We start from the raw sequence: 22,993 nt of genomic DNA, 5'->3' as shown, positions 1-22,993 counted from the left end.
GCTTATTTCACTACAAAAAAGAAACCGGTTGGGAGACCTCGGGAACTGGATGGCTCGCCCGGTCCCCCTAGCATGGGACCCCTGCGTGGATGCATCTGGGCGCCGCCCCCCCCCACCCTCCCGGTCCCCCCAAAGCCGCCACCGCTGCGGGAGGGTCTCTGGCTCTCTCAGGAGCCACAAAAACAGCCTCTGATGGCCACTGTGGGTCTGGGGGCCTCGAAGTCAGTGACACGGGCCTGCCCGGGGCGGGAGTCCGGGGAACTTTCCTGAGTGGCCTCCTGTCACGTTTCCCATGACTGCGCATTACTTTTAGGATTTCTTAAAAAGACCCTGCACTCTGGGCTGGCTTTGGGAGAAGTGCTTTCTTGTGAACCGTACAGCCGCCTAACCTTCTCCACACTGGAAATTCCAGCCGCGCCAGCGCCAGCCCCAGGGCAGAGCGCCGAGGGGGCACAGGGAGGGGGCACGGGGGGGGGGGGGGGGGGAAGGAGCTCCATTGTCTGCCAGGAGCAGCTGGGCCCAGATCTCTCCCCTGAACCGGGGTCAGGAATGTTCGAATGTTCGCAGCTGTGGACTCGCCCTCCACCCTCCGCCCTCCCCCGTCCCCCCAGCCGGTGGGAGCCGGGCGGGGGAGGGAGGCCGCAGGGGCCTGGGGGCAGAGGCCAGCAGGGCAGGGGGTGGGAGGGGCGGGCACGCCCCCAGCTGTCCCAGCAGAGGGAAGCTGGCCAGAGCTGGTATCGCAGCTGTAGGCAGCCGAGCTCCAGCCCGGGGGCCCGGCCCCACCTGCTCAGGGTGCTGGTCTTTTCTCCCCAGATAGGAACAGCCTCTCCTCCGTGAGGCGGAAGTCTGGAATAAAACGAAACCCCACGTGAGCTCCGGCCCCGAAGCACCACCGGCCACGCGAGGGCTTTTTGTCGTCCAGCCTCTTGACTCTGCGTCGTTTGCAAATTCACTGCTGGGAACAGCACACAGCTCTGGGCCCTGGCATTTCCTCCCTGGCAGTGTGACACGTGGCACTGGTGTTTGGGAATCTCCCCGGACGCGGGCCACACACTCCAGCGATGCCTCCCGTCGGGCATTCCGGGTGTTTCCAGGGTTTCGAGATCACATTTACGTGACAGTAACTGGCTCTGTCCTCCCGGGCCATTCCCACAACTGAGCCCCTGTCCGCTACGGGGCCCGTGGAGGCAGGGCCGCCGCAGGGGACGACGGTCACAGCCCAACGGCCTTGGGCACAGACAGGCACGGGCAGGCTCCGCGGACGAGGGCCTCGGGAAGCCCCGGGCAGGCCACCCGCCTTCCCTGCTTCGTTCATTCATGATTCACCCCTGCATCACTCAAACGGCTGCCCGGCCCTGCACGGTGCCAGGCACGAGGGCACCGAGGAGGAAAGTGCGAGCCTCTGCCCACCCCCCACGGGAAGAGACGGTTAAACCGAGGCTCCTAGGCTGGGCCTGCAAGGTGCCCGCCCACCCCGGGGTTATTTTCGGGAGAAGGGGGCGGGGAGGGGGCGGCCAAGGGAAGTGAGAGAGCAGTGGAGCGGCTCCGGGTGGGGGGGAATCTTGGGGCCCACCAGCTGCAGACCACAGGGGCGTCCGGGGGCGGGCCAGAGCACGGGGACAGAAAGGCAGGCCCCACAGGTCGGAAGCCTGGTGGGGACACACAGGGTGGAGAAGGCAAGACAGAGGCAGAGACTGGATGATGCGTTGAGAGAGGCGTCCCCTGGATGGCCGGGAGGGACCGTGCCCTGGGGCCTTCGACGACACCTTGGGGCCTCTACCAGATGACAGGAGAGATTTCTGTCCTTGTAAGGCCTCCAGGCTGAGGGGCCGCCCCAGGACACACGTGCCGGGAAGAGCTGGCAAGCCCTGGGGCCCCGGTCGCCGGGAGACCCACCGCTCCTCTGTCTCCAGGAAGAGTCAGACAGACACAAAAACCAGCTTCGTGATGCCAACCCCACCACAGACAGACACGGCCTGCCGCTGGTGCACGGGGGAGGTCAGAGCTGCCCCTCCCAGGCCCAAGCCGGGCTGAGAAAGTTCTGGTCCGTGGGGAATTTCATCAACTCGCAGCTAAAACACTAACCACGACACTGAGGCTCCCTTCCCCGCCTCCCCAGGTCCCTGGAGAGGCCTCCAACCGCTGAGCAAAGGCCAAGGTGGCCCAGGGGCCCGGGGCGTACAGCCACCCAGCAGGGAGCCTCGCCCTGAGCTCGGGCCCAAAGGGACGTCCCACCGGGAGGATCCCTCCGGAAGCTTCGCCCCAAACCCCGAAGCATCACGGCCAACAACTTCCTCAAGCCGGGAAACCAAGCACCAGCCTAAGAAGAAAGTGGAAGCAGAGTGCTTTCTGTTTCCTCTCGGCCGGGAGCCTGCTAACACCAGCAGCCGCAGCGCAGGGAGGCGCCCCTCAGGGCGAGGCTCTTTCCTCCCTCCAGACGGTTGACGACGCGGGATGCTCTGCCGGCCCAGGCCTGGGGCGCTTTGTCAACCTGACTCTGCGACACCCTCTGTCGCGGAGTCTGGCACCCAGGAAGAAGGCGCCTCGGATTCAGAGAGACGGGGTCCAACTCCAGGGAGATGGGAGAGGGCTGTTCACGGGCTGCCCCCTGCCCCCATGCCAGGGCAGGGCAGGGCAGGGAAAGCCCCCAGGGCCAATGCCGGCTGAGTAGGAGCAGAGCTGTGGGAACACCAGGCAGGGGAGGTCACGGAAGGGGGAGGGGTTGCCTGAGCCCAAGGAAGGGGGAGCAGGAGGCAGGTGCTCAGAGGGGAGGAGCGGTCACCGTCACGAGGCTGGATACCCCAGGGCGGATCCAGGGCTGCAGATGCCGGCGCAGGGAGGGCAGGTAAGCAGAAGGTCCCGATCCATCAGCCACCGACCCACACCGAGCAGCCACACCGGGTGCCCCTCCCTGTCCTCGGGACGGCTTTTCCGGCAGGCCGGGCCCAGGACCACATCTGGAAGCCTCCACCGATGCCCGGGGGTCAGTCTGTGGCCGAAAAGCCAAGGGCAGCAGAGAGGAAGGAAACGGGGTGCTCTAATGGAGAGCACCGCTCCCCTGAAGACAAGCAGAGTGGCCGAACGCGGCTGTCTGGGGCTGCGGACCCCACCCCAAGGGTCTGGAACCCCCTCTCCGCTCTGGCTGGACCTCAGGAGATCTGGGATAGGAGGCACCGAGGACACGTGTGGCCCGGCGCCCAGCTCCTTCCTTCCCCGGGCCCCACACTCAGGCAGGGCAATAAGCTCCTTTTACTGCCCGGGGGTCCTCAACAGCTGCCCCCCCCCGCTTCTGGCCCCAGAGCCAAACGGCTGGCTTGAGAGGACACCAGCCAGAAAAGCAAGCTGAGGGCCGGCTACCTGACCTCTGGTTCCCAGAGGGGAGCTTCGGGGACGCACGTCCCACGGCCGACCCCCAGGATGGCTGGTCTGGAGCACTGCTCAGCCAGCGGCACCTTGCTCGCTGAGAAGCAAGGACGAGTCTTAACAAGCTGCTCTGGGAACAGCCGCTGAAACCCGTCCAGGAAAACACTCTCGGATCGATGAGTCTGAAGGAGGCGGAAGGGCGGCCTCGGGTCCTCCGAGGCGGCCGCCCCTGGCTCCGCACCCACCCCTAGGACGGGAAAGGGGTGCCGCCCCAAGGACCCGCCCCTGCCCCTGGCTACTCATCCCCCAGCCTCCCGACAACCCGGTCCTGGGACACCCGTCCTGATGGCCCCCAGCCACCCGTGTCCCCACTCCGGCGGCCTCATGGAACTCAAAGGCTGGGCTAAGGTGCGGCAAAACATGGCAGCCCAGTGCCAGAGGATAGGGGGCACAGGCAGACCATGTGGGCACCCCCATCTCAACTGTGCCCACTCTCTGACCCTCCTGGGCACCTGGGGGGCGGAGGCTCCAGGACTCAAGGCTGCGCAGAGAGAGGCCTGAAGACAAAAGGAATCCTTCCCGTCGCCCCCCAGGACCCAGAGGCTGGGTGCAGAGTGGGCTCCGTCCCCCACACTCCCCACCCCCCGGGGGACACCCGCCCAGGCCCTCCCTCCCGGCCCCACCCCGACCCTGCAAGGCTCCCAGAACTGCACACACCGCTGTCTCCGTGACGATTTTGTCAACACAGAGGAATCGGAGAAGGCCCTTCGGAAAGAGTGCTGCCAGGTCAATTACTTCCTTGACCGGGTTCTCTAGAAGTCGGTGTTTGGGGCTGTTTGTCTCAACGTTCATTCCCTGCTGACTAAAGATGCCCTCCCTGCACACACACACACACACACATACACACACACACCGCGCGGACCTCCTCACAAGGCTCCCAGGCCCACGCTCATTTCGGAGACGTCAGAACACGAAGAAAATACCTACCTTGGAACGGATGAACTAATGTGAACGGGAAGCCGCGTGGGGCAGACATAGCAGGGACAAAAGCAGGTTGCCACGTGGGGACTAAGGCAACAGCCCCGGCTCCTCGGGGACGCCCCAGGGACGCCCCGGGGATGCACAGGTAACTGCACAGTGCCCTCCGGCCGGCAGGCAGACCCGCAAGCCTTCTGTATGTACGTGTGTGTCTGGTGCCATCCACGCGGGGGCCCAGAGGGGAGAAACCTCTCGCGGACAGGCCGTGACCGTCCGGGGTCCCTACCCACAGCGCCATCCTGGGAGGCCCGGATATCCCTCAAGGGACACCTTAGACAAACACCGTCCCCCCTCTCCTGACAGCCATGCCAATGTCATGCCACGCTACGCGCTGCCCCCCGTTACAGAGCCTGGGGGCCCTCACTGCAGAGGAAGGGGGTGAGGGGCAGGGACACCGTCCTGGGTCTCTGAGTCCCACCCGGTATCCAACAGTGATGCTCCACCCTCTGACAGCCCCCAAGTCCTGGGGTCCGGCCCTGCCCGAACGCGGGCCTCGAGCTCGAGACGTCAGTCAGCTGCTCCCGTGCGGCCACCGAGCCACGGCAAATTCTCCCCCACTGAACGAACCGGCGAGGCTGGGAGGTTACCGTCCACAGAGCCCACTGCGAGCCTGTCTCCTGATTAAAGCTTCGCTGAATCCATAGCAATAGAGCGGTCTCGAAGAGATCCACGGAAAGCGGAACCCTTTTTAAGAAAAAACACTCTTCCCACAGGCAAAAACCACTTAAAAGTAACACACGCCACGATTTTGGGTTTGCGGCCGTCTCGCTGGGTCTCCGCGAAGGCCGTCGTGTCACCTGCAGGGGAATCGCACGTGCTGGGATCTGTGCTTCCCCAGGGAGCTGGATTCACCTGCTTACGACCTGATCAATCCCGTGCTCGCGAAGGCAAAGCTGTTAGCAGACGAGAGAACGTCATCATCAAGGAAGGGGAGTCCAGGATGAAGCCCGGTGCTCGTGGAAGGGGTCTCTTGCCGAGGCCCTGGCCGCACGAGAGGTCGCAGAGTTTAGCACGGCGAGGCCGGGGCCGGCCCCCCGCCCCCAAGTCCAGCCTGGACACCGATGCGGTCAGCCACACAGAGACCGGAAAAAAGGCAGGAAGCTCAAAGCCAGACACAGAACACAACCGGGTGGGGCCGAAACGTCCCGCAACTCCCGTGCAGGGCAGATTCCGGACAGACCGCTGGGCGAGCCGGGCCTTCCCTGGGCCACGGCCAACGGCAGACCTTGAGCCCCACGGGGGGATATGGACGAGCCCCACCGTCTACACCACTGCCCAAGCCTGACATCCGGGCACCCTCCTCATCACCCCGCCTCCCCCACACCCTGGAGCCGGGAGCTTCTCTCCCCTCCCCCGTACCACCCCCTACCCTACCCGGGCCAGGCCTGATCACTTCCCTGCTGGGGTGACTGCGTCTGCCTCCAATCCACTCCCAGCACTGAGGCCAAGGCAGAACCTTCTTTTTTTTTTAATTCTGTTTTCAAATGTTTATTTATTTTTTGAGACACAGAGAGAGAGAGAAACAGAGCACAAGTGGGGGAGGGGCAGAGAGAGAGGGAGACACGGCATCCGAAGCAGGCTCCAGGCTCTGAGCCGTCGGCATAGAGCCCGACGCGGGGCTCGAACTCACGAACCCTGAGATCATGACCTGAGCCGAAGTCAGAAGCTTAACCGGCCTGAGCCACCCAGGTGCCCCCAAGACAGAGCCTTCTGAAGCCACATCCAGGACATCACGTTCTCTCCAACCCCCTTCTGTGACACCTCTGCACCCCGGACCAAGCCACCCACCACCCACCACCCCGCCTCCCTACGGCCTTGAAGGCAGGGGCTCTGGGTTCCTCTAGCTTCGCCTTCCAGGTGACCGCTGCTCCCCTCGGCGCCCCCTCCCCCCCCAGACTCTGAGCTCCCGGAAGGATCGCCAGGCCTCACCCGTCCTTCCCTCGCACTGAGGGCCAGCCAGGCACGGGCAGTAGGTGCTCAGTAAACGTGGAGCTGGAAGCTCCGAAGATCCTGTGGGGGCTGGAGGAGGAGCTGGGGGCGCCCGGGAAGATCCCTTGACGGAAGAGGAGACCCGACAGGAGGCAGGGAAGGAAGGAGCCCTCCCCCCAGAATCTGGCTGCCGGGAAGACCACCACCCATTTCACAGAAAGGCCGGAACCCACATGGAAACCAGTGCCTACTGGGGGCCAGGAGACTCTGGGGACCTCACCCGATCTCACGGCAGCACATTTCACAGGTGAGTCCAGGAGGCACAGGCAGGGTGGGGGGAAGGGGTCACTGAGAAGCGCATCCGGGGGCGCACGTGGCCCCATCAGCAGGGGGCAGGTCTGAGCTCAGGCCCAGCCTGGTTCCTGACCGCCACGACCCCCCTTCCTCGGCTGAAGGGGGAAACGCGGCCGGTGGGGGGCCTGGGTGTAAGAGTCCCTCGGGCACGGGCAGGCTGCAAAGAGGGGCTCCTCCCCTGAGCCCCGGCCTCGCTGAGCCTGCACAGCTGTCCTCGGGGACCCAAGCGGGGCGGGCACACACACTCCAGCCTCCCGCAGCCTGTCGCACCGTGGTCCTCGGTGCCAGGCGCCCCTCCACGCGCGGGCGTGGATGCGGGGGGGGGGGCAGGGGGGCAGGAGGGGCCTGAGCTCCCGCTGCAAACAGACTGCTTCCCCAGCAGTCTTGCGATCTACCGCTCCGTTCCCCCGGAGCCTCGCTGGCTAACAGATGTTCCATTTAAGCAGCTAAATTACCACAAAATACACCCATGGAGATGGCAGGCCGATTTCTCCCAAGGTGTATTTGCATGAGGAGGGAGTGGTGTGTGAAGATTCTATCTTCTCGTTTTTCAGAAGGAGGAAAAAAATTTTTTTTTCCACACACACGAGTTTAGAAAAAGAGGAGAGGGGCTGCCAGCGCGTGAATTACCGCGAGAGCGTGCGGGCGGCGGTGCATCCGACGGCACGCACGGCGCGTGGGCCCGTGGCCACAGGAGGCCACGGGTTTGAGTCCCGCCTCCACCCCTCCCGGTGAACTCCGACCCGCTCCCGGACGCCCTGAGCCTCAGCCTCCAGTGCTATCAAACGGCCCCCGGTCACCCCCGCTCCCCGAGGCCGTCCTTTGCCGGGGTCAGGTCCGTGGCCAGGCGCCCCCAGCACTGTGACTAATTAGGATCATCCAGGCATCGCCGGGCGGCCTGGGAGCAGCCCAGACCCAGCCCAGCACGCAGGGGACACCGCCGCGCCCGAGGAACGCAGGAAGGGGCTGAGCACTCCGGCCGGATCCACCCCCCGGAGGCAGGCCACGTGCTGGCCTGCACGTCCCCACGGCCGCCAGATGGCGAAGCGGCAGAAAGGCTGAAGACCGGAGCCGCTCCGCTGGGCAAGGCGAGACACGGCGGTGACGTGCCGGCCGCCTGGCCGGGGCCATTTCCCACCCTGCAGGACACAACCACCACCAGCCGGACACTTGTGCAGGGGGGAGGCCTCGGGATGGAGATCCAGAGCCGGTCCAGAGTGTGGTCCCTGGCATGAACAGAACCAGCCGTTCAACGGCCATCGACGCCTGGACCCTGCCCCCTGGCCAGAGTGGGGTGCACAGGGTGGACGGAGCTCTGCAGGCCAAACCCCAGAACCCTCAGCCACTGCCGGGAGGATGGACGCAAACCGCGCCCCCCCCCCCCCCACTCTCCGCCTACTGGAGGCGGCCAGCACCACACAGACCTGTCAGGGATGCAGGGATGCACAGAGAGACGGCAGGTGGCACCGGCCTCCTGACCCCAAGGTCCACTGGGATTCGTCCGCACACGCACCCAGTTCCAGAAACAAGTCCCAGAAATGCAGCCGGGCCTCACGGCACCGCAGAGCCAAAGCAGACGTGAGCTCCGCACACAAGGGCCGCCTGTGGAAGGCGAGGTTTAGAGCCTGGATTTACTGACGCCCTTATTCACTCCCAGACGAGGCGCCCGTCCTCCACAGCCCACCCCTCCGCTCCCCCGATGGAACCCTCAGGAAGCCCACTGCCCCCACACGGACGCCCGGCCGGGAAGGTCAGCGGGAGGGACGGCAGGGAAGGCTCCAGGAGCGTGGCCGCCAATGCAGGAAAACCGAATCTGCCAGAGACACGGAGAAAACCCACATCCTTGCTGAACGCCAATGCTGCCCCCGGGTGCGCTTCCGGGGGGCAATCGCGGCTCCAGGGCCGCTGGGCTACTGCAGGGCAGGGAGAAAACGCCCCTCCTTCACCCAGTGGCACAAGGTCCGGGACCTGTCAACCAGAGCACAGACTCCCGCGTCAGAGGCAGGGCGGCTTCCCGCGGGAGGGATTACGCAAACACAGATCCCAACACCCAGACCCCGAGCGGCTTCCGTTGTTCACGGGGGACATCACATGCCCCAGGAGCCTTCCTCCCATCACCCTTGGAGGCACCTAGAGATGATGGTCCCATTTTACAGGTGGGGCCACTGAGACGCAACCTCTCACATGCTCCCGGCACCCGTCTTCCTTCATCACACACTCTGAATCGGGTGCACAGGAGGTGGGGAGGAGGGGGGACTTTCTCCTGACACATGAGCTCAGGAGCTCTCCTGGGCCATCCTGTCTGAGGCACTGAGTCAGGAGCCTGGAGCAGAGGCAGCTGCTTCCGGCTTCCACTCAAGCCTCACTCCCAGAGAGAGAAGTCAGTCCCGCGGAACCCCCGGGGGCACCCAGCCCTGCCTCAGCGCCCCGAGTCCTGCAGCATCACGGACCCAGGACAAGAAGAGGCCCGAGAAAGGTGTCCTGCCACCACGCAGGGCTGAGCCACTCCCCAGGCACGGCGGGCCAGCACTTGTAGGGGCCCAAAGGGGTGTGAGGTCAAAGACCACATTTCAAGATATGCCTTTACATCCGCACAGTCATAAAACTGGGCCCTTTACATCTTCTGTGGAAGAGGGAGGCCACAGGCAAAGTGTGCGGGGCCCGTGGGAGTCACACGGTGGCCCCGAGGCCCCCCAGCACAGCAAGTGAGGGTTTCAGGTACTCACCTCCCCTCACCTGCTCAAATCCCCTGCCAGCCCAAGGCTCTTCCTGTGCGGTAAGACACATCAGAGGGGCGCCCGGGTGGCTCAGTGAGTTAAGCGTCTGACCCTTGACCTGGGCTCAGGTCATGATCTCACAGTTCACGAGTTCGAGCCCCATGATGGGCTCTGTGATGAGTGTGAAGCCTGCTAGAGATTCTCTCTCCCTCTCTCTGCCCCTCCCCTGCTCGCATGCACTCGCACTCCCTCCCCCCCTCTCTCTCTCTCTCTCTCTCTCAAAAATAAATAAGTAAACTTTAATTTAAAAAAGGAGGGGGGGAGCGCCTGGGTGGCTCAGTAGGTAAAGCGTCCGACTCTGGCTCAGGTTGTGATCTCACAGTTTATGGGTTCGAACCCCATGTCGGGCTCTGTGCTGACGGCTCGGAGCCTGGAGCCTGCTTCAGATTCTGTGTCTCCCTCTCTCTCCGCCCCTCCCCTGCTCGCTCTCTGTCTCTGTCTCTTAAAAATAAACATTTAAAAAAAAGGACACGGAACAAAATTACGATTGGTGATTTAGTACACTCACCGCCCGGTTTCCCTCCCCCCTTCCCCCTCCCCCCCCCCCCCCCCACTGTGTGTGTGGATTCACCTGCCCTGGAACCTCCTATCGCTGGAGTCCCACAGTCCTTACCCTCTCGTGTCTGCCTTCTCTCCCTCCACACGTGCCCGAGGTTCGTCCACACGGCAACACCTGTCAGGCTTCGTTCCTCCCTCTGGTCGCCTCCTACTCCATCGTCTGGAGAGACCCCCACGTTTATCTATTCACCCGCCGAGAAAGATCCCCTATCCTACAGAGGAGGAAACCGAGGCCCCACGACGGTCAAGCTCCACGGCCCACGGTGCTCGGCAGCCGAGCCAGGACACCGGCCCTGAGCCCTCACCGCACCGACTACGCCCAGACACCTCGAGGGACGGGGGCCCCTTCTGCAGCCAGGAGCACAGAGGCCTGGGGGGAGCAGCCGTGCGGTCACACCCGCTGCCGTGCCTCCAGCCTGCTTCCTCCGAGCTCTGGGGTGAAAACAAGTAACACCAAATGTCTCCGTGGCAGCTCTTGTGTGAGGCCATCACCCGCGCAGGAAAACGGCTCAGACCCGAGCGGTCTCGTCCCTCACCGGAATGCCCGTCAGCTGTCCTCTCTCCTGTCCCTGCGGCCAGAGACTCGGGGGGCTGGGGGGCACACAGATGCCCACCTCTGGCAGGGAGCGGTAAAGGAAGAGTGGGAGGAGCTTAGGGAAGGGAGGGAGGGTCTCCGGATGTGGCTGCCGGGAGCACGAGGGCCCGACACGGGCTGCGAAGAGACTGCCCTAGGTGCCCCGTGTGCCCGGGACAGGTGGCGATGGCCCCGGAACCAGACGCCCGCTTGTACAGTTACAAGCTGGGACCCCCCACTCCTGTGGGGCACTGAGGCCTCTCAGCAAGCCGCCTGCCAGCCCCAGGGGCCAGCAAACAGGAGCAGCGCCATAGACCACAGCCAGCCCCTGCCGGGACAAGCCAGAGAAGCCTGAACGTGGGCCTCCGCTCTGACGTGAGGAAGGCGGGGGCGGGGCGGGCCGTGGGGACCCCGGCAGGTGGCTCAGCCCTTGCGCCACTGGCCGCCACGCGACCGGTGCCCACACCACCCTCGCCTGGCAGCCTCCTGCGCCTACAGGTCAGCTACGACGATCAAGTGGACATCTGGGCAACCTGGAAGCGTGTGGCACAGAAAGGGAGGTGCGCTGAGGGAGGAGACCACCCAGAGGCAGGGCGGGGGCGGGGGGGCGCGGGAGCAGGCCGACACCTGGCACCCAGGCCTGTCCCCGGCATAGGGACTCCTGGGGGCGCGGACCAGCACCCTCCCTGCCACCTCCCACATCTCAGGGACGCACTGATCTGCGTGGCAGAGCCATGGATGCGCCGGGAGACAGCTCGGCAGGGACCTGACGTCATCTGACGGTAGAGGAGGGGCACTGAGCAGGGCCCCACGGCCGGGCGGGGACAGGGAGGCCCCCTCACCCTGAGACCCCAGCTTCAGGCACCCCCACCCCCCCCCAAACAGGCCTCAACTTCACCCCCAAGCAGCGCATTCCCCAGTTCCAGAAATGGCATTTGGGGAGAGCAGGCAGGGCCGGGGGGACACAGGTCAGAACACACGACTGGAGTAGGGCCACTGTCACCTCCCCAGCGTCCCGACAGGCAGCCCCTCGCGGGCCTGCTGGATGGCTTTCTGCATTGGAAAGTGCCCCTTTCGTCTCATCAAGAACCCCTCCTGCCGTCTCCTCTTCTGGAAGGTCAGGGACACAGTGTCAGAGGTCCCTGTTTCTCTCGCCCGATGCCCATGAGCGCGTCAGCACGAGTGGGGAGCAACGACACAGTGAGCCCCCTCCCAGGACCAGGGAGCAGGTAAGGACGGGCCCAGAGCCATGAAGCCACAAGGGCAGGGCCGGGCAGCCCGGGGCCACCACTGGACTCAGGCCCTGGGCAGCCCCCAGCCTCCTCACCAGTGGGGACCGTCCAAGGGCCGTTGTGCGGGTTGGCAAGAGGCGTCACGCTGCACGCAGCTGTGTGACCTCGGGCAGCCCCCGTAACCTCTCCATTAAGTGCCCAACCCGGTGCCTCACGGGGTCTCCTAAGGCCCAGGGGAGGGGCCAGTGCTGGGCAGTCAGGGGACAAACCCTCCCAGGACGGGGCACGGCTGGCAGCAACGATCGAGAATCCCCCGGGGCGCCTGGGTGGCTCAGTCGGTTAAGCGTCTGACTTCAGCTCAGGTTATGATCTCATGGTCCGTGAGTTCGAGCCCCGTGTGGGGCTCTGTGCTGACCGCTCAGAGCCTGGAACCTGCTTCGGATTCTGTGACTCCCCCTCTCTCTGCCCCTCTCCCGCTCTCTCTCTCTCAAAAGTAAACATTAAAAAAAAATTTTTTTTTTTTTTAATGGGGGCCATCTCTGCAGCAACTGCCCATCTCCAGCCTTCACTTACCTAAAGCCATCCGGCTTCCAAGGTCAGCTCCTCCATGCCCTCCTCAGCGATCCCTGTCCTCACCAATCCAAATATCTGCATCAGCTAAGGACTGACACAGCCCCAAACGAGGTGACAGCAAACCCTGCAGCTGTCCCCTCCTCCTGCGCCCACCAGCACTGAGCTTCTGGGAGGCAAGCAGCAGAGAGAGGGTGTGAGACCTTTCCAGCAGGCGCCAGGCACGAGACAGGGACAGCGCCAGGCCCGCGTTTTCCCATCAAATGCCCCCGGCAGCCTGCAGGGGGCCCACGGGCGTCCCCTTTTCAGATGAGGAGACGGAGACTCGGCCAGGCCAGTGACCCCGCTGCCACTGAGGTCCCCGCTGGAGCCGAGTGGCCGATGACGCCGCATCAGGGCCCTCACCTCGCTCACCGAATGTCCAGACCCCGGGGGCCCAGCCCCGGCGGCCTCGGCGGCCTCACCTACAAAGTGGGTGATCACGGCCCCAGCACTTGGCACGATTTCTGGCGCAACATGGAGAAGCTTTGCTCCTACTGAGTGCTTCCTGCTGTGGGAGCCCGTGCCAAGGGCCCCGGGTACAAAGGGAGAACGGCACACTCCGGGAGGGCCGAGCCCAGGGACCAGGGCTCCTTCACAGGCCCAGGACAGGCCCCAAGCGTGGCAAGGGAGCCCGCTGCCTGGCTCTGCACGGGCCACAAAGCTGAGGCGCGTTTCCATGTTTTTAAACGGTTGCGGGGGGGAAAAAACCAGAAGAATAATATTCGGCGACACACGAAAGTGATACGAAATTCAAATCTCAGTCTCCGTGAAGTTTACTGGCACACGGCCACGCTCACCCATTTCCAGATCGACCACGGCTGCTTTCACACCAGGAGGGCAGAGTTGAGTGGTCACGACAGAGACCGTCTGGCCCACAAAGCCTGAAATATGTACCGTCTGGCCCTCGACACAAGACGAGGGTCCACCCCTGCTGGGGGAGACAGGGGTGGACTCACGGGCCAGTCGGGACGGAGGCCGACCTGGCAGGGCCTCGGCCGTGGGGCTGAGCCTGGGTCTCTGCCCAAACCAGGGCCCCACCCGCACTGTCTGCCCCGGGGGCGTCCCACCCTCAAACTCAGGAAGCCACAGGCACCAACATGGTGGGCACGGAGCCGGGAGGAAGAGGCTGGAGGGCATCACACTGCTGACCCCCAGAGCGGGACCTAGTGCATCTCTGGGAAGGACGAGGGAGTCGCTCTCCAGGGAGGGGACATCCTTGGCCACCATGTCCGCGTGCAAGAAAGAGCTCAAACGAGGCGCTGGGGTGGGGGCTCACCGTGGCTACTCATCTCGGTCAAGCCTCCAGCAAGGCTGGAGCCCCCACACTTGGCCCCGGGCTCAGTAGAGCCCCCCCCATTCCCAGCACTGAGACGCCCATCTCCAGGGCCCAGACCGTGGACAGACGCGGGTCCTCCCTCAGGACGGCCTCCCCGCCAAACGCACGGCAAACTTCCAGGTTCCATCCCAGCCCACCGAGGCCAAAGCCAGACCGGTGCCAGCAGCGCGTCCCCCACAAACAACCCGCTGTCCACCAACGGCAGGCTGTGCCTTCCCACGACCCGGGCAGATGACGGCCACGGGCCTTTCCCGCCGATTCCACACCCAGGCCTCAGGACCCTGCTCCACACAGCCCGGCAAGGGCCCCTCCTCCCCGTTGGTCAGGCCAGTGCCAAAGAGGGGACCCCGGCACATGGGCCTCTGCTAGCCCACCCCCCCTCCCAGCCCCGCCCTTAGGGACGAGCGATCGCTACCCACCCGCTCAGAGCCACAACCCTGCCGCGTGGAAAAACCAGTGCTGGCGAAATGCAGGTTTCTTTCTCCAGTTGTCCCCACTGGGAGCCTTTCCAGGCACTCTGCATAATCGACCTCCTAATCGACCTCCCGCTATCAAATTTTAATACGACAGAGGAACCGTGTATCTGTTTTGTACTCTATGTACGTCTCTGCTTCACGTGTACATAAAAAGCACTTGATTTCTTTACCCCCAGAGATCCGATTTCCACCACCCTGGGGGCCATATCGCCCCTTGCTGAGAATGCACGGATTAAATAAAATGTGTCATTAAGGGGGCGCTTGGGTGGCTCAGTCGGCTGGGCGTCCGACTTCGGCTCAGGTCATGATCTCACAGTCTGTGGGTTCAAGCCCCACGTCGGGTTCTGTGCTGACAGCTCAGAACCTGGAGCCTGTTTCAGATTCTGTGTCTCCCTCTCTCTCTGCCCCTCCCCTGTTCATGCTCTGTCTCTCTCTGTCTCAAAAATGAATAAACGTTAAAAAAAATTTTTTTTTAAATGTGTCATTAAGAGTAGAGTTTTGCGTCCCTATTTACTTTTTTCATACGATCACCAGAAGTTTTTAAACACAGACCGGCTCACATATTTCTGTGGGGTGGCACTGATACACTTGGAAAATAAAGACAAATGCAAACGTGTCCAGACACACACATGCACACAGCACATACGTCTACACCTGGGTGCACACACACAGACCGCCAGCTCTGACCACGGAGAGCGCCCTGCTGTGGTGTGCACCCCTGCACCCAGAGCTTGGCTTCTAAACACCCCTCTCCAAGATGGAAGCACACGGCTGACTCCTGGCAGGGACTAAGAAGAATAAAAAAGGAGTCTGGACGTCTCACGCCGGAAAGGAGGGCAGGGCACCGAAAACACTGGGAACGTGTCAAAGACACACAGAAGCAGTTCCCGGGGTCGAACCCGAGGGAGCGTGAGCGCAAACACAAATGATGACGGTAACAGACGTTAATGCATGGAATAAAACAGGAAACCGCGATCCAAACTGGCAGAAAGAGAGAGAGGAAGGAAGAGAAGAAGGAGGAAGGAAAGACTGGGGTCGCACCTTGTCCCAAGTCCCTTCCGGAGAAAAGCTGTGAATGACGGGGGACGGAGTGACGCCAAGGACAGGATCGGCAGACCCCGCCTCCGTCAAGCAAGGGAGTGGGGTCGAAGCTGAAGCACCTGCTGCCTGCAGGACAGGGGCGGGAGCGGGTGGCATCGTGGCCGGTCTCCCGCGCAGGCGCACAACCCGAATCCAGTCCCGAGGGGACGCAGAGGAACCCAACGGAGGGACGTTCTGCAACAAAAGGCACCTGGTACCTGCAGGGTGTCGGGGTCTGAAAATCAAGGGAAGGCTGAGGGGCCGGCCCAGACGGAGGGGCTGGAGAGAGGGAGAGCAGCCAACCCTCCCGGTCGCCCCTTCTGCTGAACCGGCATTTCAGGGACACCCGTTGAGGCGTGACTGGGTCACACGGTGGGACGTGACGGGGAGGCTGCGCCGCGTTCACGAGGACAACACCCCTGTTTGGGGGCAACGCGCTGACACACTCGGGGTGAGGGACCAAATGACCCATTCACCTCAACTGGGTCGAAAAAGGTTGTGTGTGCAGCACGCAGAGCTTGCCGTGAGTCCAACGCGTTTTCAAAATTGAAAAAGAAGAGGTTTCCTCTTTCCACGAGTATGAGGCTTCCTCTCTGCTCCCCGCTGCCCTGGCATCGCACGCCTCGGCCTCAGGACCCAGGCCACTTGCAGGCCGCTTCTGCGGCCCCAGGCAACTGGGCGACACCTCTGCGGTGCGCCCTCACTCGCCTGGGGCGTCATGAGAGCAGGACCCGCCCAGCTGGCCCCCCGGGGCCCCCAGCAAGCACAGAGCCTGCCTTGGGATGATGCAACACAGCGGCAAAGGAACAGAGGGACGCAGGCTCCGTGGGACCCCGAGATGACCTCCTGGAGGGGCTCGGCCCAGTCTGGAGGGCGACAGAAAACACACAGCTCCTGGGCTTTGCAGAGTGCGCAGCAGAAGCGTGGCACCCACAGGCTGGGTGGAGTAAGGGCGCGGAAGTTCGAGGTTAGCGACGCACCCAGGTCTGGGGGCCATGGCCAGGCTCGCCACGCCGCGGGACAGGACAGTGCCATCAGAGGAGGCTTCCCAGAGGAGGGGCCTCTGGACTAGCGCCTCCAGGAAGAATCAGGCTAAGAGGAGGCGAGGTCTACCAGCAAGGGCACGAGGCAGGGTCGGGAAGGAGTCGACGACGGAGGCGTGGGCAGGAGAGGAATCCTGGTAGGCCCCCGGGTCCCACGCCCTCTCTGTGCCGTGTCCCCGCCGACGGGCTTCCCAACCTGTTTTCCGGGGAGGAGGCCCGCCAGGGTGGTGTGGGCGCGGGGCGGGCTGGGTGGCGCCCGGAAGGCTCAGACCCAACGCAAGGGCTGGCTCCTGGCATCGGCACCTCAGGCCCTCACGGCCAAAGCGGCTCTGGACACACGTGATCTCTCCTTGGGATCAGCAGATTGTGGCCATACCTAATTAGTTTAATTAAATCCAAGGCGGCTTCCGGGCATTTTGGATTAAAAAAAAAAAAAAAAAACGAAAGCACCCGACCTGCCAGCTCCAGGAGGCACGACAAAGGGGCAACTTGGATCCTCTGCGAACACCTCCTCGTTTCCAGCTCCGTACCCAGCCGACATTCCGTAAGTGCACATGCTCTGACGCTCCTTTGGGGCCGATAACCCAGCCGAGGTCAACTCAGAGTGGAGGGGGCATTCCACACGCTGTCCCCCCCCAAACCACGACGGCGCCACGAGCAGCCAGCACGGCCTTCTGGAACGAGGGAGCATCGTGGAGGCCTCTGGGCTGGACGGGTCTCTGGCGCTCCGGGGCGGCAGGGACGCGGGAAGGGCCTGCAGACCCACTTACCTCCACAGACCCCCCACAGAAAACAGGCGCACACCCCACACCCCGTCCACGCGGTAGAAGCAGACACGCGGCAGGAGCAACCGACCAGCAGGCCAGGAGCGCCCATCCGAAAGTCAGCCCGACAGCTTCGGGAAGTCTCGCGGAACCTACTTCATTTCAAGTCCGAGAGGGGAGAGCTGAGCTCGTGGTTTCTGATCTGTGTGATCCGGGCCAAGTCGATGTCTCTGAGCTGTGGCGGCCTCGTCTATAAAACAGGGGTGGTGTACCCTCCCCAGGATCGAGCCTCGCCCAGGGCAGGACCGGTAAGAAAGGGAAGCTTCGATTTTCCTTGTGATCCAACCACCGTGGGCCGGGCCGACAGGACACCTCTCCCACCTCCAGGGACCGGAAGCTTCCCGATTAACAAAGAGCAGCCACACAGAGAGGCCCCCAAGCTCCTTTCCCAAACCACGCACAGCCAGACCTGGTAAAGAGGACCGTTTCTTTACCTATGAGTATACAGATACAGCCATCTGACCAGCCCCCTGACCCAGCGAACGCAGGTTCAAGGAGCACCGGCGGCCGTCCCCGCATCAGCAGCAGACACACAAACACAGGGGTGACCCACCCCCTCCCCCACAAGGTGACCGGTGGGCTCGAGGTCAGGGAGACCAGCCCTCAGCCAAGAGCGATACCTGCCAGTGCCCAGAGGGCCCTCCTAAAATCACTAACGTTAACTCAGCACTGCACAGAGGACGTTCTCCGCCTTCCCCCGTGGAATCCTCACCATGTGGCTATGTGGTGGCTCCCACAGCTGTTCCCATCAACCAGATGAGGAAACTGAGGCCCCGAAGGCGGTCACCTACCTGCAAGGCAACGGTGCCAGGTGTCAATCAGGACATGCCCAGGAAGACACAGAGACACTGGCCCTCCCAGTTCTCCCTTAACATTCAAACCTTCACCCAGGCTGGGGCACAAAGGGGCTGTGCCGGTGTCAGTGTCCTTGTCCCAGGGACGGCTCCGTGGACCCCGGGATGTCTGTGTGCTTCCAGCACAGGGGCTGAGCCAAGCCACCTGCCTCAGCCAGTGCCCCCTCCCCCCCGCCCCCTGCCCAAACCACGGCTGGAAAAGGGCAGCTCCAGGACCCACCCCAGGCTCTGTCTGTGCCCCAGCCTCCCTGCCAATCAGCCAGGAAACCCGTCAGGAGCCAGCAAGCCTGGACAGTGTCAGGGCCAAAGGCAGACACACTCTCGCCCATGGCCGGCTCTGCCCTCGGCAACACTTCCTGCCCTCAGTTTCTCCCTCCCAGCACCCCCCCCCAAGGGGTGGATGGAGGGGAAGGGATTTATGAAAGCATTCTGCAGCAGGGCGCCTGGCCCCCACTCTGGGCTGGTTAGCAAGAGAGCTGGCTTTAGGGAGGCCCTAAGACCTCATGCCCCCACCTCCAGGCTCCCTCACCAGCCCGTCTGCCTCCCCTGATCCTGGGCTGAGTGGGAGCGCAGCCCCCTTACCCTCTCAGGGCACCTCTTTGTCAGCAGCCACCCCCCTCCTCTCCCTGGGGGAGGGGGGCCCCCATCTCCTTGGAAACGCAGTCACAGCCAAAGGGCAGAGGCCATGCAGCCCAGCCTGGAAAAGCCGTGACTCACTCCATCCCTCCTTCTCCCTAGTCTGTTTTCCGATGTCACACATGAATGGCCGTTGTCCACGCGGACTTGCCACAGAGGGCCACGGAGGAAGGGGGCTTCGGGGCTAACAGTTAGGTGGATCCTCAACAGCGCTGGCCAGACCCAGGCTGGCCCCCTGGGCCCCTTCAAACCGGAGCTAGGTGGGAGCTCTGGGACTCCAGGAGGGCAAGACCGGAGCTTCATTCTGCTAAAGTCTCAGCCAAGTTCCCTTTAAGGGGCCAAGAAAAGCAGCTCCTGCCGGCTGCGCAGACATTTTCCTGCCGGCCTGCAGCCACACGCGCTCGGCCACGACAAAGGCCACACTCGAGGGTGCCGGGGGAGCGACGGGGACCCCCGATCGCACCAACTTGTGCGGCCCTGTCCTGGAGGCGGCGCCCGGAGCCCACCGGCGCCCTCCGGCCCCCGCTCCCCGCCCCGCCGACCCCCGCGACCGCGCCCGCTCGTCGCCCACGGTCCAGTCCACCAGACCCGAAGCCCGAGGGCGCGACGCCGGGCGAGGCCCCCGGGCGTGGCGGGCTCCCCGGGGCCGGGAAGGACGCAGAGAGGGGTCGGCAGGGGCGGGCGGAGAGGGGTCGGCAGGGGCGGGCGCCCCGCCCGGCCGCGAGTCTCCCCTCGCCAGGGAGGCGCAGACCGGCCCGGGGCGCTCCCCGGCCGTGCCCACAGGCGGCGGCGGCGCGCCCCGGGCTTGGGGGACTTTGGTCAACTTCGCGCCTCCTGGGGCGCGCCCTTCTCCCTCCCCGCGGCCGCCCGCGCGCCCGGACCCTCACCTGGGACATCTGCGGCCGGAAGTTGATGTCCTTGAGGTCGATGGAGCCGGGGGACAGGTTGTGCAGCAGCTGGCACAGGAGGACGCCGTCGCGCAGCGCCTGCGCCAGGTCGAAGACCACCGCCGAGGGCCACACGACCCGGTGGTTGGGCGGCAGGACCTTGCAGTCGATGAGCCAGCGGCCGCACTGCCGCCACTGCTCCATGGCGCCCGCGGCGGCCGCGCGGCCGGGGCCCGCTCAGGGCAGCGCTCCGGCCAAAGTGCGGTGGCCGCGGGGCATCCCGCCCGCCCGCGCGGGGCTCGGCGGCCGGGGCGGGGCTTCGCGCGGGCGGCCCCGGGTCCCCGCTGCGCCGCCGCGCGTCCCCTCCTCTTCCTCCTCCTCCGGCTCCTCGCGGGCCGCCGCTCCCGCCCACGTGCGGCCGCGGGGTGGGCGCCGCGCGGCGCGCCGGAGCCCCTCACACGCGCGAGCGCCCCCGGGCCCCGGGCCGGGCTCCGCGCCGCCCGCCGCCGCAGCGCCCCGCGATCCGCCCCTCGGGGCGCCGCATGCTGCGCTCCGGCCGCCCCGCGGCTGCCGCCGCTCCTGCCCCGCCCGAGACAAAGGGCCGGCGGGTCGCTCGCTCGGCGCGTCCGGGGCCTGGGCCACCCTCGTCGCCGCCGCTTTGTTCAACCCGCCTGCGGGCTCCGCGCTCGGCGCCCGGCGCTCCGACTCGGCGGCGCGGCGGCTCGGGGGGGAGGGGGGGGAGGGGGCGCGAGGGTGGGGGGGGCGCGGGGGGCGCGGCCACGGGCGGGGCGGGGCGGGGGCGGGGCCGGCGCGAGGGCCTGGCGCCGCCCCCGCTCCCCCACTTCCTGCCCCGCCGCCCGCCAAAGTTGCGGAGGGCGGGGGCTGCGGCACCGCCCCGGGCCCGCCCACTCTGTCCGCGGGCGCCGGGACTTTTGGGGAGCTCTGCGCCCCGGGCGAGCGGCCTAGCCAGTAGAGGGATGGCCGGGTCTGGGTCTCTGCGTTGGCCCTACGTTCCGCTCGTGGCGACCAGGCTGTGGCCCCTTTCGCGCTGGGGACCTCCGCGTGGCCCTTCGAGAAGGACAGACCCAGGAGGGGGCACCGACTAGGCCGAGGCCCCCCGCGTCCCCTCGGCCCACCAATCCGTCCCCGAGGGGTAACTCGATGCCGGAGGCACACGGGCCGGGGATGCGCCCAGAACCCCCGTCCCATCCTCTGCTCCGGCCGGGGACCCGCAAGAAGTCCCCCCACCCCACCCGCGACTCCGCACAAAGGCCGGGATTCCCCTGCTTTATGACCCAGAGGCCTGGCCACTTGCAGCGGCCCAAAGGGCAAATCCTGGCGTCCAAGATGGAATATTCGAGATAAGTGAGGGAGGGCTGGTCATGAGGCCCGAGGAGCTGCCTGGGATCTGGGTCGTGGCAGGCCACTCGCTGACTGCGGGGTCCACTGACCCCGCCCTGAAGTCCTTCCTGAGCCACGCCCTGGGGTGGGGGCCCCACGCTGTCAGCAGCTGGCCTCCCGCGACAGCGACACTGCTTCAAGGACTTGAAGAGCCAATCGGCCGATGAAGTGATGTGGATCCTGGCTCAGCTCAGGATGTGCTGGGCCACCCTGGGCAAGTCACAGCCCCTCCCTGAGCCGCCCGGCCATCAGTGGGGTGGGGGGAGCAGTCTCTGAGAGGCCACCCACTCTGGACTCTCCTGGTGGAATTCTGGACCCGTGTTCCCTGCCCCATGGCCCCGCCCCCCTCTTCCACTGGGCGCCAACCCCACCTCACTGCAAAGATCCCCCCCAGGCCTGCTGCAGAAGTCACACTTGCCCCTTCCCCAACCCGGGAGGAGGGGCAGGCCGGGGGTCTGGCCCACGGAGACAAGTAGGGGAGGAGCTGGCCTCTGGGGCACAGCCCAGGACCTGTGAGGAGGGGCCATACAGGAGTACTCTGGGGACTAGGGTGACCTTCCTCCGAGGAACCCTCCAGGCACCTTGATGAACCCGTGCGGAAGGAACCTGCCTCACAGGGTAGGATTGAGCCTGTTGGGGCTGAAGCAAAAGTGGATAATCCCAGCTCCCCCACCTCGGAGAGCCTGTGCAGGCACCTTCCCCTTGCGGCACCCCTCTGTAGAACGCGGAGCCCCGCACCCCACCGGAATCGCTTGTGGGGAGCAAACAGGACACCATCCAGAGCCTTTGCACAGGGCCTGGGGCAGAACGGGGCTCCCGCAGCCCTTCACTTGGGGCGCCCTATTCATGGTAGCCCCTTAATGCCTGTGTGTGTGTCTCTCTCTCTCCCACAGGTAACCGCGTCCGCAAGAAAAGGGCCTCTGTCCTCACTGCCCTTCATGGCCTTCCTGCCTGGGCAGAGACCCAACCCCAGATGATGAACCCGGGAAGGGGACACAGGCACCCAGAGCCGGCCGTGCAGACGGTCGTCTGCTGCCCCCTGGTGGGTGCAGAGGGCACTGCCCCTCGGTGGGCTGCCTGCTGCCCAGCTGCCCCCCAGGGGGGAATCTGGGGTTTAGCCTTGAGAATGGTCAAGGCGGGAGACCCAGCCCTCGCTGCTGTCCAGTCCTGAGCCAGTCACAGCCCCTTCGGCATTCCCGACTTCCCATCTGGACACTGGGGACATGTGTATCTCGCAGGGTCCTTGGGAGGCTCTGTAGGCAGGCTGGACATACATGAATGAATGAATGAATGAATGAGTGGAAACTTGGCAGAGACTCTCTCCCGACACTGGTGTGGGTGCGATGAGCAGGCCCAGACTGTCCCAACTCAAAGCATGGATCAGAGAGAGGGACACCTGCCTGTGACACACCTCCGGGGGGGCAGCTCCCATGACATCCTAGGGACACTGCACCCTGGAGGGAATGGTACCCTCGAGGCTGCACCTCAGCCTGGCCCGCCTTTCGCACAGTCCCTGATGGCCGTTTTCTTCAGCGGGAAAGGCTCTGTGTTAAGTGCCAGGGCAGTCCACAGGAGAGGCGGGAGCTGGGCCCCCCGTCCAGGGGGTAGGGAGTGCCAATACCAGCCATATACCCCAAAGTAGGAAAGGGAGGTCACAGCCCCCTCTCCCTGCCTCACCTGCACACCGCTGCCCTTTCAGTCCAACCTCAGCCACCGGCAAGGACCCAGTGAAACTTTGGTGACACCCTGTCCCTCTCATGGCCAAAGAGGGGCCCTCTGGCTTACACCTCCCTAGAGGTAAAAACGAATTCCTTCCCTAGAAAGTCCCCCATGAAGTGTTCCCTCCCTGGATGACTTCGTTTCCTCCTGCAGCTCTCCAGCCACGCCCAGCGGGCTCCTACCCCAGGCCCTTCACACCTGCCATCTCTCTGCCTGGGACTCTTGCCCACACAGCTGCGTGGTTCACACCCTCACATCCTCTGCTACCCTCTGCCCCACACCCGACTCACGTTTCTCTGC

General features: G+C 64.6%; 1 protein-coding gene across 4 annotated transcripts in view; it reads right to left on the bottom strand.

Annotated features, from left to right (window-relative positions):
• Nucleotides 1–19,797, bottom strand: part of VAV2 (vav guanine nucleotide exchange factor 2) — a 162,956-nt gene extending 143,159 nt beyond the window's left edge. For all 4 annotated transcript variants that reach the window (XR_008424394.1, XM_053908505.1, XM_053908507.1 and 1 more), the window contains exon 1: nucleotides 19,574–19,797. Coding sequence is in view for 3 of the 4 variants with exons in the window: in XM_053908505.1 (XP_053764480.1) it covers nucleotides 19,574–19,777 (204 nt within the window). In the remaining variant the exon portion in view is untranslated. The remainder of the gene's footprint in view (nucleotides 1–19,573) is intronic.
• Nucleotides 19,798–22,993: the final 3,196 nt, after the last annotated feature.

This window comes from Panthera pardus, unplaced genomic scaffold (assembly GCF_024362965.1).
Source record: "Panthera pardus isolate Hobbes unplaced genomic scaffold, ASM2436296v1 HiC_scaffold_20, whole genome shotgun sequence".
Classification (NCBI taxonomy): domain Eukaryota; kingdom Metazoa; phylum Chordata; class Mammalia; order Carnivora; family Felidae; genus Panthera; species Panthera pardus.
This window is presented reverse-complemented; position numbering and strand designations above follow the sequence as displayed.